General features: G+C 43.1%; 1 protein-coding gene across 6 annotated transcripts in view; it reads right to left on the reverse strand.

Moving 5' to 3' along the window:
* PIEZO2 (piezo type mechanosensitive ion channel component 2) overlaps nucleotides 1–15,152 on the reverse strand; it is a 240,735-nt gene that overhangs the window by 119,835 nt on the left and 105,748 nt on the right. For all 6 annotated transcript variants that reach the window (XR_006265021.1, XM_043444481.1, XM_043444480.1 and 3 more), the window contains exon 4: nucleotides 8,718–8,760. Coding sequence is in view for 5 of the 6 variants with exons in the window: in XM_043444481.1 (XP_043300416.1) it covers nucleotides 8,718–8,760 (43 nt within the window). In the remaining variant the exon portion in view is untranslated. The remainder of the gene's footprint in view (nucleotides 1–8,717; nucleotides 8,761–15,152) is intronic.

The raw sequence follows: 15,152 nt of genomic DNA on the forward strand, positions 1-15,152 counted from the left end.
TATAGAGTGAAGTAAGTTAGAAAGAGAAAAACAAGTATCATGTATCAGCGCATATATATGGAATCTAGAAAGATGGTACTGGTGAACCTAACTACAGGGTAGCAGTGGAGACACAGACATAGAGAACAGACGGATGGACACACTGGGGGATGGAGAAGGTGGGAAAAAATGAACAGAGTAGCGCTGAAACATATATATACTACCGTGTGTAAAACAGACAGCCAATAGGAATCTGCTGTATAGCACAGGGAGCTCGACCCAGTGCTCTGAGATACTCTGGATGGGTGGGATGGGGTGGGAGGTGGGAGGGAGGGGACATACGTCTATCGATGGCTGATTCTCATTGATATATGGCAGAAACCATCACAATATTGTAAAGCAATTATCCTCCAATTAGAAACATATAATTTTTTTTAAAAAAAGAAATGGCAGGAAAACCTAATAAGCACTTGATACAAATGCCCTGTGTAAACCAGCTGCATCTATAAACATGTAACTGCCAAAAACATACTGAATGGCAGAGAGGGTCCCAGGACATCTCCACATCCAGGAAGGAAGGTGGTCCCCAAGGTCCCTGAATATCTCTCCTCAGTATTTCCATGGAGCTGCTCCTTGGCCACTTCTCCCAGGGGACTTCCCCACACAAACAATTTACGGCAGGGATAAAATTAACAATGCGGGTGCGGAGGAGATGGTTTCTTCTGCAAATCCCTGTGCTTGAAATTCTGGGAAATTATGTTTTAACAGTTCAAGACCTATTACAAAATCACTGATTTATGAGATTGGAGCTAGGTTATTGGGAGACTTTCTTCTAAACACAGATTCATTGTTTTTATAAATAAGCAAATAAAATAAACACTCCTAGAGTGAGCCGTGGCTACTGAGGTTTGCATGCCTGCAAATGTGAACAGTGCATGTTTCTGTCCTGTTCTCGGGAGATGGGGGAGATTAAGAGCCCCAAGGATGCTCAGGAAGTTCCTACTCACAGTCCTCGGGTCCCCTCTCAGGACCCTCCCTGTGCAAACACTGACCCCCGGGATCCACCACCACGAAGCCAGCCGCCCACACTGGGTCCCTAACACTCCGCCCCTGATGCTGATGAACACAAGGCTGTCCCTGTTGACCTTGAGTGTTGGGGAGACCACTGAGAGTGGGTCAGCAGTTCAGGATAGGGCGTGTCTTACCCATCTTTTCCACTCTCTCCATGCCCGCCCCGCCACCCAAGTCTGCATGTATAAATGCCCCTTTCCTGACTTACACGAGAAATCATCATTTTTTTTATGGTAAATTTTTATAGTTGCACTGAATGTTTCCATAAGGGCTCATGTTTAGGCTGGCATGAGGTTCTCATCCTCCCAGGGCAGCTGAACGAGCCCTTCAGGGAAGTGCCTGCTATGTGCTGGGCCCTGGAGCTTCCTCCGGCACACAGCATGTTACTGTCCCATGTGTGTGGGTTCCACAATCTGGGCCCCTCCTTACCGGCAGGAAATTGCCTGAAGGAGGGCTGAATCTGGCCCTCCTTGGGGCGCCCACCTGGTTCCTCCTCCCCTACCAGGGCCTCAGCCAGCTATTGTTTGTCCAGAGAGAATGTGTATCCAGAAACCTGGGGCTCCCCCAGCTTGTCCGGCAGAGAGCACCTGGACCTGGGGGGGCAGCCCCATCCTACTACGGAGCCCCCACGGAACCGGGCTGGGTGGTACTGTGGTCACACAATGGGCAGCCTCCGGCCTGAGTGGGACTGGGGACGTGGGGCCTGCCTCAGGCGGTCAGAGTGGGAAACAGCCCTGGGACCCCAAGGCGGGGGCAGCACTTCCTCAGACCCCGTGCCTGGCAACAGAGGGAGTTGGCTTTGTTTGGTTTTATTTTTTTCCCTAAAAGTCACTTAGGCAACTTGTGGATAAGGACACACAGCCCTCCAAGGGTGCAGGGGGCCAGTGAGGGGACAGACACTGACCACTAAGTCCCTCAGCCCAGGCACCCCACCGCCAGTGAAGAGTCAACCAGAACAGCATCTCTGCCATCTTCTTTCGAACGTTATGCTCCTCTTTCTGGAATGTGCTGGAGTCCACCACTCTCAGGGCAAAACTAGCGCTGCACTAAGATACCTGAGGACTGGGCCCCGCTGCCCCCACAGCACAGCGTACGTCCATCAACGTCCCAACGGGAGACACCAATGTGTCCACAGAAACACGTTCACTCCAGGATGGAAGCAGTGACCTGCCTGGATTCCTCAGTCACTGTATCTTGCCAGTCAGAGCAGAAAAAGGACATTTCAAACCTACCCACTTCCTGCAAGGACCGGATGAGACAGCCTTCCCTCTGTGTGGGGCAGGCGGGTCAGGACAGCCACGTGAGGGTCCCCCAGGCTGCTCCACCTGTTCTTACCTGGTGACTACGATCCCTGGGCTGCTGGCTTGCTCACTGAACAGCATTTTCACTTGCTCTCTGGATGACAGGACCCCAGGCCACTTCTCCATCCCCAGGAAGAGTGAAGTGGGCATCAACCTCAGTAGTGACCACAGGGAGGGTGTGAAAGGGGGACTTGGACATCAGAGCCCCTCAGAGGCAGGAGGGAGTCCATCGTGGGTGAGGCAGTGGGTACAGGATGGTCCGGGGAGGGTGAGATAAGGGATTAACACATCGGCCTGGGACAAGTGGGGTCCTGCCTAACCACAGTTTCCCAAGCCCCCTTGGCGCCAAGGGATGTGATCAACTGAGGTGACATGATTGCTCCTGCTGTGTGATAAGACCTTCAGAGGTCCGCAGAGCTTAGAGAAGAGGAGGCAAAGGCTTCACAAGTAGAAAGACTTAATGCAACCTGGTCCTGCATAAAGAAGTCACTTAGTCCTCTGAATCCTCATTTACATGTCACTGTGTGAATGAAACCACTAGACTCTGGAAGGTGTGCGACAGTATCACATTTGCTACTTCCAAGATTTCGTGTATGTTTAGAAGTCTGTGTGGCTGTGAGCGTGTAGAGACAGGTCGGGGAAAAAGAAGAGCCAGGAGGAACGGTTTCCACTTTGTTCATCGCGGGTGATGGGTTTCCAAGGATTCTGATGGAAAACCCACAGAGCTCCTCTGAAATCTGCCTCATACAAACTGTCTCTTCATCCAAGCAATGATGCTTGGTCACGAGCTGAGGTGTTTAACTGGCTGGGCTGCGGGAAAGACATTTCACTGCAGTTACAGCTATAAAAGAGCTAATTTCAGGACCTCGCGATGCAGAGCAAATGAGAAATCTGAACCGAGGCTTGGGAGTATCTGCTAGCACGATTCCCCAAAACATTCCATTCTACAGACTCAACATCCAGATTTTACCTCCGTATCAAACAGCGTGAACTTCCTATTATTCACGGTGCTGTCTGCACCAAGGTTTGAAAAAGCTTTCAGAGATCTATTACACAGTTCATTTGCTCATGTCATTAATGAAATATAAAACGTTCTGGCTTGGTACCTCACATTTTGTACAGAACAAGGTGCCAAGCTTACCACCTGGGAATTTGGGATTTCAGTTCATGAATGCACCATTCTCCATAGGACCTGATCTTTATCACTCATTCATTCAGAGACTGTTTATATTAAGTCCTAGGGACCTGACTTAGTGAAGTTGGAGATTACAAATCAGAAAATCTTTCCTTCCAGACATATTTTGAAGGAAAAAGGATGAAGGATTACATCTTTCTTTTTCTAGAAGAAAAATAGATCTGTTCACTAAATACTTACTAAATGATGTCATTGTGCTTGAATAAAAAAAAAGTTCCTTTCCAAGTTGGAAGTCAAAGTCTTAGGTAAAGCTCTCAACAGCCTAAGAAATGGATATCTCCTACTTTTATTATACACATACACACAATACACACACATATATACTTATGCACACACATACACACAGAAACACACACACAGACACACCAAATGTGTGCATACATTAATCATAGATTTTACTTTCCATTTCGAGAATAACCAAGGTATTTCGGCCGATCAAAGAAAACAGCAAAATTGATCAGCTGCATAAGTAAAGTCCAATGAAATGGATTATATGATATCACAGGATATAAAAGTCTCAAACATAAGACCTAACTTTTCTTTCAATTGTATGGGAGTTAGTGACATGTGTTATGGACTGAATGTTTCGTTCTCTCAAAATTCACCTACTGAAATTCTAACCCCTCAATGAGACAGTATTAAAATATGAGGGTCTTTGGGAAGTGATCAGGTCATGAGTGTGGAGACCCAGTGAATGGGATTAGTGCCCTCATAAAATGCTTGTTTATGAAACATTTATTAAATGCCTATCACTGGACAACCCTTGGGCTGGCACTAGCAGGTGTAAAATGAAAAGATGTACATCTCAGCAGCAAGGGTCTAGAATGACACACAGTAAGTCCACACAAGATCATGAACACATTTGGTGGCTTCGTGACAGGAGGTGTTGGAAGACAGAGGAGGGAGCCTGAGGGTGGTGGCTGTGGGGCTGGGGATGTTTGGGAGGAGGTGGGGTTGTTGGGTACCAGCAGCTGCCATTGTCCTGAAGGAACCACAGGCAGGAAAGGGGGAAACCAACGAAACACAGTTTACAGACATCTGCTAAGCTCCCGGACGCTGCTGCCACAGAATCAGGTCCTCACATGTCTCCCTCTAGCTGATCTTTTAGTTTGCTCATCAGGATGCATCTCATGGCAATATTACTAAAAGGGCAGGCTCACTCCCTAGGTCCCCTCCTTGCTCCCCATCATAGAATGTACAGCAGAGGACAACTTGGCTTTCTTCTTCCTGGAGAAAGCTTTGAGGTTTGGCTAACTCAGTCACTTTTTTTTTTTTTTTAAGATGTGACCACTTTGAAATACTCTGTTAGCAAACAGACTGACGGGCAAACTTCAAAGGACACAGCACTAAAATGATCAATATCTCTCACAATGGCTCTAAAGTGCCAGACAGCTTCATTTAGGATATAATTGGAATTCCCTTGAAGAGAGAGATGGTGTTAAACTTGAGAAGAAATCAAGCAAGGCCATGTTTAACAGCACTGCATGACACGGTCTTTGCAACTGTCAATGCACAATAACCCCATCTATCAATATCTATTCTGTATTTCAAGACACTTGATGCAAGGCAGAGACAATTCCTGCCCTTACATGAGAAAACATGTGACAACACGGGAAAACACAGGGTGATGTTTTAAGATAACATCTAAAACTAGGGATGTTCACCAAACTTAGACTACAGTTCAAAAATACAGCCTTTCACTCAATATATCCCTTAATAATATTTTAATTTATACATCTATTCAGAAGCATACCCATTTAGAGAGGCATTATGATAAGCAAATTTTACTCCCTGACTTTCTTCAAAATATTCATAAAATGAGAACAGCTGATAAGACTTGAGACTAAAGACAATGAACTACAGGGATAGGAAAAATAAACAACACAAAACCAAAAAAAGCTACAATTCAAGCATTCAGTGTGGCTGGATGTAGAAAGCCAGGCAGACCTCTTGAACGCAGGTCAATGTGTGTGGCTACAGCTCTCTGGGTAGCTGCTTTGTTTTCTTTAGGTTTCTTTACCTGTGAGATGGGGTCACAAAGGCTGGCCAGCAGCCAGTCCTGCCAGCTTCCTGTTTTTTTTTAAATAAAGTTTTATTGGAAGAAAGCGTGCTCATTGCCTTCTGCTACCACAGAAACTGTATGGCCTATGGAACCTGAAATGTGGCCTCTCCCTCTTTAGAAAAAGTTTGCCAATCCCTGGTCTGTGGAGCTGCTGTACAGACTGAAAATGATGTGACACAGTCCTTGGTACATGACAATCGCTGTCATTACATCATTATTCAAGTAGGCAAAAGGTTAAGGTCACGCAAACTAGAAAGAAAATGTTTCAATTGCCGAACGCTGCAGATCAATGAATCCTTAACCATTTTTGAAGAAGCTCTTGCTCTTAGACTTCTGCTCAGGAAATGGCAAAGAATCTCAGCCTGAACTCCACTGTATGGAAAAATGACTCAGGATTAATGTAGATTAGAAGGACACCAAGCTACCATTTCTCACCCATCAGGCTGGCAAAAAACCTCGAGTGTGAAAGCACGTTCTGTTGGTGAGGCTCTGGGGAAATCATTGTGAAAACTGCTGCCAAAATTTTAGGGAAACTTGGCAATGTTCATCAAAATTCCACAAAAATTTACTCTTTGATTGTACTCAGGAATCTATCCCTAGAATACCTGGCAAAAATACAGGCATGCACAGGTTGTTCATTACAAGAGCCAAAGGCTGGAAAATGCCTAAATGTCCCCCCTCAGGACTGATGGCGGATGCCAGGTTCAGAATCCTGGATGGGCTTGGTAATTCCCGCTGTGCTAGAAGGACAGAAATGAGAAAAGACCAGGCGGCCATCAACAAAGGACAAGAAGTCACCATGAAGCTGTCCCCAATGGCCAAAGAGGAGCGATTTGAGTTTATGTGAATCAGAGGGTAGACTGACAAGGTAAACAAAGCCACAAACAGACACTCCAGACAAGACAGCAGTGCTGCAAGACAGAGGAGCTGGTTTCCTCAGAAGCTAGTAACAGGAAGAGAAACCCAACGAAGGTGGGAAAGCCTCGGGGGACACAATCTCAATACAGAGGTGGAGATGTGGCAACAGAACAGAATCGGTGGTGACAGTGGTAACTGGTCACACAGTGGTGATCATTTCACGACATATAAAAATATCAAATCAATATGTTATACAGCTAAAACTAATGTAATATTGTATGTTAATTATAACTCAGTAAAAAGTTTTTTTAATTTTTAAAGCTGAAAAAAAATTTAATAGTAAGTGTGGGCTTTAGGAGGATGCTGATTCAACCAGTGTCTGTAAGACAACACTTTTGAGATGATCAGGAAGTGTATGCACTGATTGGTATTAGATGGTGCTAAGAACTGGCTGGTACTTGTATTCAGTACCAGTGTGGCATCATGATTCTGCAAGAGAACATCCAGTTTTTCACAGACATACATTGACTTAGGTAGGGGTGATGACACAGTATCTGAGGTTCTCTTTACAATATTTCAGTCCCATCCAACCCTAAAAATGGACAAAGCAAGTATAGCAATGTCTTCCTGAAGCCAGGAGACAAATAATTGATGTTCAATTTGCTATCCTCTCTCCTTTGACAAGACTTTGGGTCTTGAAAGACTTCTGTAAGTTTACAATAAACCTTGGTTTAGGGATAGAGTGAACAAACAAGCGGGCTTCCCTGGTGGCCCAGCGGTACCCGCCTGCCAATGCAAGAGACGTGGGTTCGATCCCTGGGTCAGGAAGATCCCTGGAGAAGGGAATGGCTACCCACTCCAACATTCTTTCCTGGGAAATCCCGTGGACAGAAGGGTCTGGCAGGCTACGGTCCATGGGATCACAAAGAGTCGGACATGACTTAGAGACTAAAACAACAACAGCTTCTTTGGTTATCTTTGACATTTGTCGATATACAAAAGAAGAATCAAGAGAACAGTGCTTTGGGGAAGGTCTCACACACACAAAGCTGCATGTGATTTTCAGCCTGAAAGCTGGTCCACCAGATCTTCCCGCCCCAAACCAACATCATCCAATAACCTCAAGGGCCAAGCATGAGAACTCACTGAGAGATCGACAGTGATGGTGCTGATGGCATGGACGAGCACGCAGAGAAATAAACAGACTTGTGAGTCGATTACAAATGGTACCATCACAGTCAGCCTGGTGATGAAATATCTGTTCTTCCTCACTACTGGAGAAATAATGCATTTTAAAGTATTTTATTACTCTTTTCATATGCTCTAAGCACTCCATCAGCTTGATTGATACACATAAAGATACATTTTGAAAAATGAGTAATACTCTCCTGTTAAATGTAACGAAATCACAGCACATTGTAAGCTGTACTCTCCAAAATTCAACTCTTAACTTCATGTGGTGTTTGGAAAGCTAGAGGGCCATTGACATTCCAATCACTGGACATCATGGATTTACCTCCTCAAGGCACAGGATTTACATTTATTTTTTAAGCTAAACATTTTAGTAAGAAGCCTTTTGAATGCAAAAATGCTATTATGCTGTAAAGAATTAGTCAAAATCTACCTTTAGAGTAAAAAAAATTTAATTACTTTTCTGTCTCAATAGCTCTTCCGATGCTGCAAGTTCACTGTGAGATGTTAAATTGCCCATATGGTGTCATTAGGACTATACTGACCCTACCTGCACATTTTCTGATGTTATCATGAGTCAGTTTTTTTTTTCTTTTCAGGACATGCTGGTGCAGAAATATTTTTAGCTAAGAGTGACATGATCTCAGCCTTTCACTTGGAGCAGATAAGATCAGATAATTTTAATAATCAGGAAGATATCAATATAAATATAAATTTCTCTGTACTAAACCTATAGAACTGAATATAACATATGACATCAGGAAGCAATAAGAGAGTCAACTCTCTTTCCTGCAATGCCCTAATTCTACAACTTATCTTTCACACTGTTTCACAGTAGAAGAAGCATTTTCACATAAATTGCCCCATTTAATCATCAATTTCAATCTGTGTGCAAGCAAGGATGGTATAAATCAAAGGTTTACTTTACAAGGAAACCGAGGCTCAAAAATGACGACTTACTCAAGGGCGCGGTCACTGAAGTAGTGGTGGTGAGACCACCAATGGATAATTAGTGAACTGCTGGAATAAAACGGGTCATGAGTAACTGAGCCCAGCTCACCTTTCGAAGCCGATCTGTCGGAAAGTCTTCTCCCAGGTTGAGCCTGCAATGGGGAGGAAGGGACATAATCAATGCACATCGAAGACTCAGTTCTGCCCAGATTTACACAGCCTGATAGAGATTTGCTTGTACTCATACATGTAAGTGGGGTGACTGTCTTCCCTCTCAGAGACCAGTCTGGGTGAGCACCCCCTGCCATGGACAACACCCACCCCTTCCACTGCTGACATGGCTGCCCATTATTCAACCTCTCCAAGTCTACATGTGTCTTGAGCAGAAAAATGAGTAATACTCTCTTGTTAAAAATAATGAAATAGTAGCACATTATAAGCTGTACTTTCCAAAATTCAACTTTTAACTTCATGCGGCATTTGGAAAGCTGGAGGACGCTCTGATGTTCCAATTCACTGGACATCATGACTTTACCTCCTCAACATTGAAGGACAGGATTTATGTTTATTTTTAAAGCTAAACATTTTAATCAGAAGTCTCCTGAATGCAAAAGTGCTGTTTCCAATGACATGATCTGAAGGGTATCCAAGTCCCCAAAAGAAAAGGTTGGTATAAACATGATTTTCTGTTATTTTTCCACGTTTTTCCTTACACTGTACGCGTGACTATTTTCTGAGTACTTTATATAAGGAAAAATGCTCATTTTAATCAAAGACCATGTTAATAAGAAGTCTGCATTTATAAGAGTTCAGGGTTCTGCTAAAGGAAATCAACCTTGAATATTCTTTGGAAGGACTAATGCTGAAGCTCCAATACTTTGGCCACCTGATGCAAGGAGCCAACTCACTGGAAAAGATCCTGATGCTGGGAAAGATTAAGGGCAGGAGAAGAAGGGGACGACAGAGGATGAGATGGTTGGATGGCATCACTGACTCAAAGACATGAGTTGGAGCAAACTCTGGGAGGTGGTGAAGCACAGGGAAGCCTGGTGTGCTGCAATCCATGGGGTCACAAAGAATCAGATACAAAGGAGCAGCTGAAGAACAACAAGGGTTCTGCTCAGCCACACTTTCACATCTTCCCAATGCATTGTCAGGGGTAACAATAACTTGACTTCAGTAACTGTTCCAGTTATCACCTCTGCTCACCCCCCAGACCTAAATCCATGAGCTGTGTCATGTACTAGTTGCTTTAATAATCACAGAAGATAATCACTACCTTTCCATACAATTTGGTCCTGCAAATAGGAAGTGGTATGTTCAGCACTGGGTCTCCAGAGGCAGCTAAGAAGTTACGCTGCTTCTTTTCCTCAAGTCAAAATAAATAAGGAGGGCATCTAGGTTTCCTTCTAGAGAACTCTGCCCCCAGCACTGTATTCTCAGGTGGCCACTCAGTGCCTCCCGGGCATTAGACAGGATGGTTTCCAAGCTAGTCTAAGCGGGCATGAATGTGGGGTCTCACTAAGGGACCTGAGTTCATACTGCTTCGTTATGATGGAGCATTTTCAATAACTGCTATAAATGCTGCAAGGCTCAATTTGGTATCTGAACTGTACACACCTGCATCCACACACAATTTAAAGCAGATTCAGATTTATCTCCTCAGATGAAGTTACTCTTGCCCAATTCAATTCCAACAGGCTTTGCTGAGTAGGAGGAAAGCCATGGAATTTTCGTTAAGCAGTCCAGGAATTTCTCGTGGCCCCTGGCCTGGAGGAGTGGGCCCCATAAGAATGTCATGTGTCCTGTGAGTCACATGCTAGACAGTGGAGATTCCCCGGCTCAGGAATTCTTGGACAACGGTTATCCTGCCCTTGAGATGCTAGCCATTAAGATGCTGGTCAAAAATTATAACCTGAATCAGAAACCATGCTGAATTCCAGGGCAGCTGGCAACAGCCTGGCCGAGACTCAGGTGGGAGAGATGAAGAACCTTGTACCGAGTGAGAAGCAGACAGTCTGCGCTGGATCCAGTGGAGAGGGTCTCGGTGGGAGCTGGGGTGGGGAGGCGTTGCAATGCTATTCTCCTTGACTTCCCTTGCTTTCATTGAGAAACAAGCCACCTTTTAAATTTTTCCACATTTCCATTTTCTCCCCCTAGATATTCTCAGTGCATTCCTATATTGATTTTTTAAAAATAAACTCAATTTATTATCAAAGTAAAATAAAAATAAGTGACTTTGCTCTATTGTACTATCAGGCTTTTAAAACATGGAAATTTAAGTAAGAAATCAGTTTCATATTTCTGAGAAAAATAAACTTATTCAAAAAGGGTAGCATAAGGTAAAAGTTTCGGGGGCAAGACTTCTAGTGCTCCTTAAAATAAACATTAACCCACTCAACCAAGCACAGTGGAGATGGGGGAACACACTTTTCTTCATCACTAGAAGTCAACTTAATTAGTAATTTAAGCATCCTACATACCATAGATGCTCATCACTGTCTGCTGGTGATCCCCTACTAAGCACCTTAATATGTTAGGTATGGGACTGAATATACGAAAATATGGTTTCTTCCCTCAAATACCACATACTCCAGAGGTTTGGGCTTTTGTGTCTTTTGTGAGCACTTAGTCACGAGGGAACGAGAAACACACAATAAATGGAACAGACGTGTCCAGATCCTTTGGCACCAAGCATATTTTTGACAGCCCATTATTCAGTTGCTGGGGAATTCTTTTAAAGCCATTCCCCATGTTTTACATGGTAAAGTAATATTATTCTCCTATGCCAGAAAAGTCCAACACGGAGAGAAAAGTAGGGAAAACAAAGTCGCTGGCAGACTGCCTTGATTCAACACTTTTAAAAATGAGATTTATAATATGGAGCAGTCTAGAACACGTTACCATCTTCAGGTGAAAGCAAAGGACAGCAAAAACAACAGGAAAGGAAAATACAGCAGAGATATGGATACAGTTCACAAGAGGGGTGTTCTGATCCAATTTTAGATGAAGTAGTTAGAAATAATGCATTGTAGTTCTTCACTTGTAAAAACTGGTTACCAAAGGGGAAAGGTGAGGGGGGAGGGATAAATTAGGAGTTTGGGATGAACATATACACACTACTGTATATAGAATAGATAACCAACAAGGACCTGTTATATAGCACAGGGAACTCTGCTCAATATTCTGTAATAACCTGTAAGAGAAAAGAATCTGAAAGAGCATCTGTATGTATATCTATAACTGAATCACTTTCCTGTGTACTTGAAACTAACACAACATTGCAAATCAACTCTAACTCAATTTTTAAAAACCCAACAGGTTACACTCACACCCCATTAGGTGCCGACTTCATACATATTAGTTCATTTAATCCATGAGGTCAGTACTACTATTAATTCCCTGCTTTCAGGTGATAAGCTGAGGGGGGCAGACCCCAGATCCAGCACTGTATTTAACTTCCTCCCTCACTGCTCTATCCTGCACGGGGTCCTGTGATCGTCTCTCCGTCCTTCTTCCTTTTCCTCTTCTTTTTGTCCTTCCTATCATTTGTCTCTTGCCACAATCTGGCTATACTATGAGATTCCAAATGTTTTATTTTTAGCTCCATAAAGTTTTGTGTGTCTGGTTATTAACTTGAGAAGCATGAAGTGTCTACAGCAGGGGTTCTGCAGCATCCAGCCCTCCTCCATCAGCGGGACTAGTGAGCTACTCCTGCGGGGATTTTGTTAGACACGCAGCACGTCCCGCAGGAGCTCAGTCCACACAAAAACATTGAGACTCGTACCCCAGACACGTGAAGTAGAGCTGCTTGTTCTTTATTTTGTCTGATTTTTCTGCAGCAGTGGTTTAAAACCGAAGGACTTTGCCTGCTACTTGAAACCAGACAGCTGAGTTCTCCCAGCCATGCCTCTGGTTTGTATTTTTTTTTTTTAATTACCCTGGGGTCTTTACAACACTAGAGGGTTTTCCGCATGTCCCATCCAGTTTGTCATTGCATTTTTTCATAAACGTTATTCAAAACTGTAAAAATTTCTAGCTTTATGTTTTAGGTTAGTTACTCACTTTGTTTCCTCACTGATTACTTTTATCAATCATTTCAAATCAACTTCTTGCTCAACTTCTAATACAAAAAATGTAACGTGGTTTTTCCTATAAGTTTCAAAATGCAATTAGAAAACTGGTGGTCAAACAAGGCACAGATTTTCTCCTAATTGAATAGTCCTACACCAAGTATGTCCCAGACGTTAACAGCCGCTTGAACTTGGACCTGCAACTCTGCTTTTTTCAAAATAATTAGCAGAAAAGGACTAATAATTCATGGAAGTGGTAGATTTTTTGCCAGCATATTCCTATAAAAATGGAAGCATTTTCATATATCATAAGAACTGCCAGACAGCTGAACATGGGACCTGGCACAGAAATTGGTGACAAAACACTCAAATACCAGGAAATTATATCACTTGTGAGTTTTCTTCGTTGACATTATTTTTAACTCTTTAAAGGAAAAGTTTTTCCTATCCAATCAAAGAGTCAAGATTCTACTACACATTGAACGCTGGACAGGATGTGAAATTCTAAGAGGAAAATAGAATCTTCTCAGTTGCTTAGGAACGACATTTTACTCTGCAAGTGTGAAGAGGTTCTTGTGTTGAATTGTGCCTGAGCTCCATCAAACCACGGAAATGGATGCTCTGATAGGTGGTGTATACACACGCAACTCACTTTTCCCAGACAAGGAGCAACTTCAGCTTTTTGGGTGAAATGAAGAGGTCTGCAAAATTTTCTGAGTCCTAATTCCAGAAGATATTTATCATTAGGGGATTAAAAGTAACTGTAAAAGATAAGGATAAGGAAAAAATTCTTTACCACTCCTTAATTAACACTTTTTTAAAAATATTAAATGACCTATACAGGTATAGTTTTTAAAGCATCATTTTTTCCTCTACCTAATACTCTTGTTTTTTAATGTACATTACCTCCTGCTATGACCTTTAGTATCTATATGACACTGCTTTAGTCACATAATAATAATGTAACTCTTTCCATGTCAATAAATATGGGCCCATGATCAATTTAAAGTACATAGTGTTACATAATTTAATAAACTGTAAATTCCTTATCAATTTCTGGTGCTGTATGAATTATACCTACATTTTTGCTATTACATATAACAATGTTTTAAACACCTCTTACATATATCTTTGAACATTTATTCAGTTATTTAAGATAAATTTCTCAAAGTAGACCTATTGCACTGTGATGTGTCATATGTAAAGTTTTGGTTAATGCTATAAAAATTTTTACCCTCAAATTTTATTCAAATATATATACTTGACTGAATTGTTTTATGGATCTTTTTATCTCTTATAAGACATTTGCTTTGAATTTATATTTTCAGAAATAAGAATGAATTAAACAAACATTCTTAGGTTTGTACACAATGTTAGTATTTTCTTTTGTGAACTTTCTTTTGCTGAATTCACTGTGCAGCCTCAGGGATGGGGTCTCAGGCCTGCACAGTCCAGGGTCACACGCAGGGGAGGTTGCATGCTTCCAGGTGTCTCATCTGGGCAACCCCATCCAGCCTCACTTCCGCTTCCCAGTATTGTTATCTGATCCACCCTTTAACACTCTCCGAAGTCAGCATCTTCTTTTCTTTTCTGCTTTTGGGCTTCCCAGATGGCGCTAGTGGTCAAGAACTCACCTGCCAATGCAGTAGACAGAGACGCAAGATAGATCCCTGGGTGGGGAAGATACCCTGGAGAAGGAAATGGTAACCCATTCCAGTATTATTGCCTGGAGAATCCCACAGACAGAGGAGCCTGGCGAGCTACGGTCCATAGGGTTGCACAGAGTTGGACACGACTGAAACCATTTAGCCATGCATGTACTTCTTTAGACAGACTCTTTTGAAGTGCAAGCTCCTGGCTCCCAGAGACATCCATGGAGAGCCCTGTTCTCCACCCAGAACCCTAAGTTTGTTCAGATGAGGAGACTCATGCGGAGTTTCCAGGCCTCAGATGGGTTGAGGGTATGGGGGGTGGGGGAGTCCTCTCTCTCCCCGCAGGCTCACAGAGAGGCTGATGTAACAGTCCTGGGATAGCCAAGCATCTTCTCCAGAATCATGCTTCTTACTGATAAATATTGCTGACATTACAGGCACATATAAGAATGTCTGACTAATCTCCTGGCACAGAGCACAATCCCTGAGCTTGAAATGTGAAGCAGCTGAAAAGCCATCAGTCAGCTTTTAAAGATGCAGCAAGTACCTGCCTTTTAAAAAGTTTCTCCATACTGTACTTTCAAACACGCAGTGTCTGGTGGCACCTGATGCGAAGGCTGAAGCATTCTTGGACTCACAACAGAAGCCCCCTCTCTGTGCTCTTCCAGGAATCCAGATGCACACTGTTCATGGCAGACAGAAACTTGTCTGGGCGCTGATAACTCTAGCAGGCGGGCTCCTTCACTTTATTGTGTCCTCTCTGCTTTTGGTCAAAGTGAGACATAAAAACTGCATTTCTAGGGGGGTAAAACATTTATG

This window comes from Cervus canadensis, chromosome 23 (genome assembly GCF_019320065.1).
Source record: "Cervus canadensis isolate Bull #8, Minnesota chromosome 23, ASM1932006v1, whole genome shotgun sequence".
Taxonomy (NCBI): Eukaryota; Metazoa; Chordata; class Mammalia; order Artiodactyla; family Cervidae; genus Cervus; species Cervus canadensis.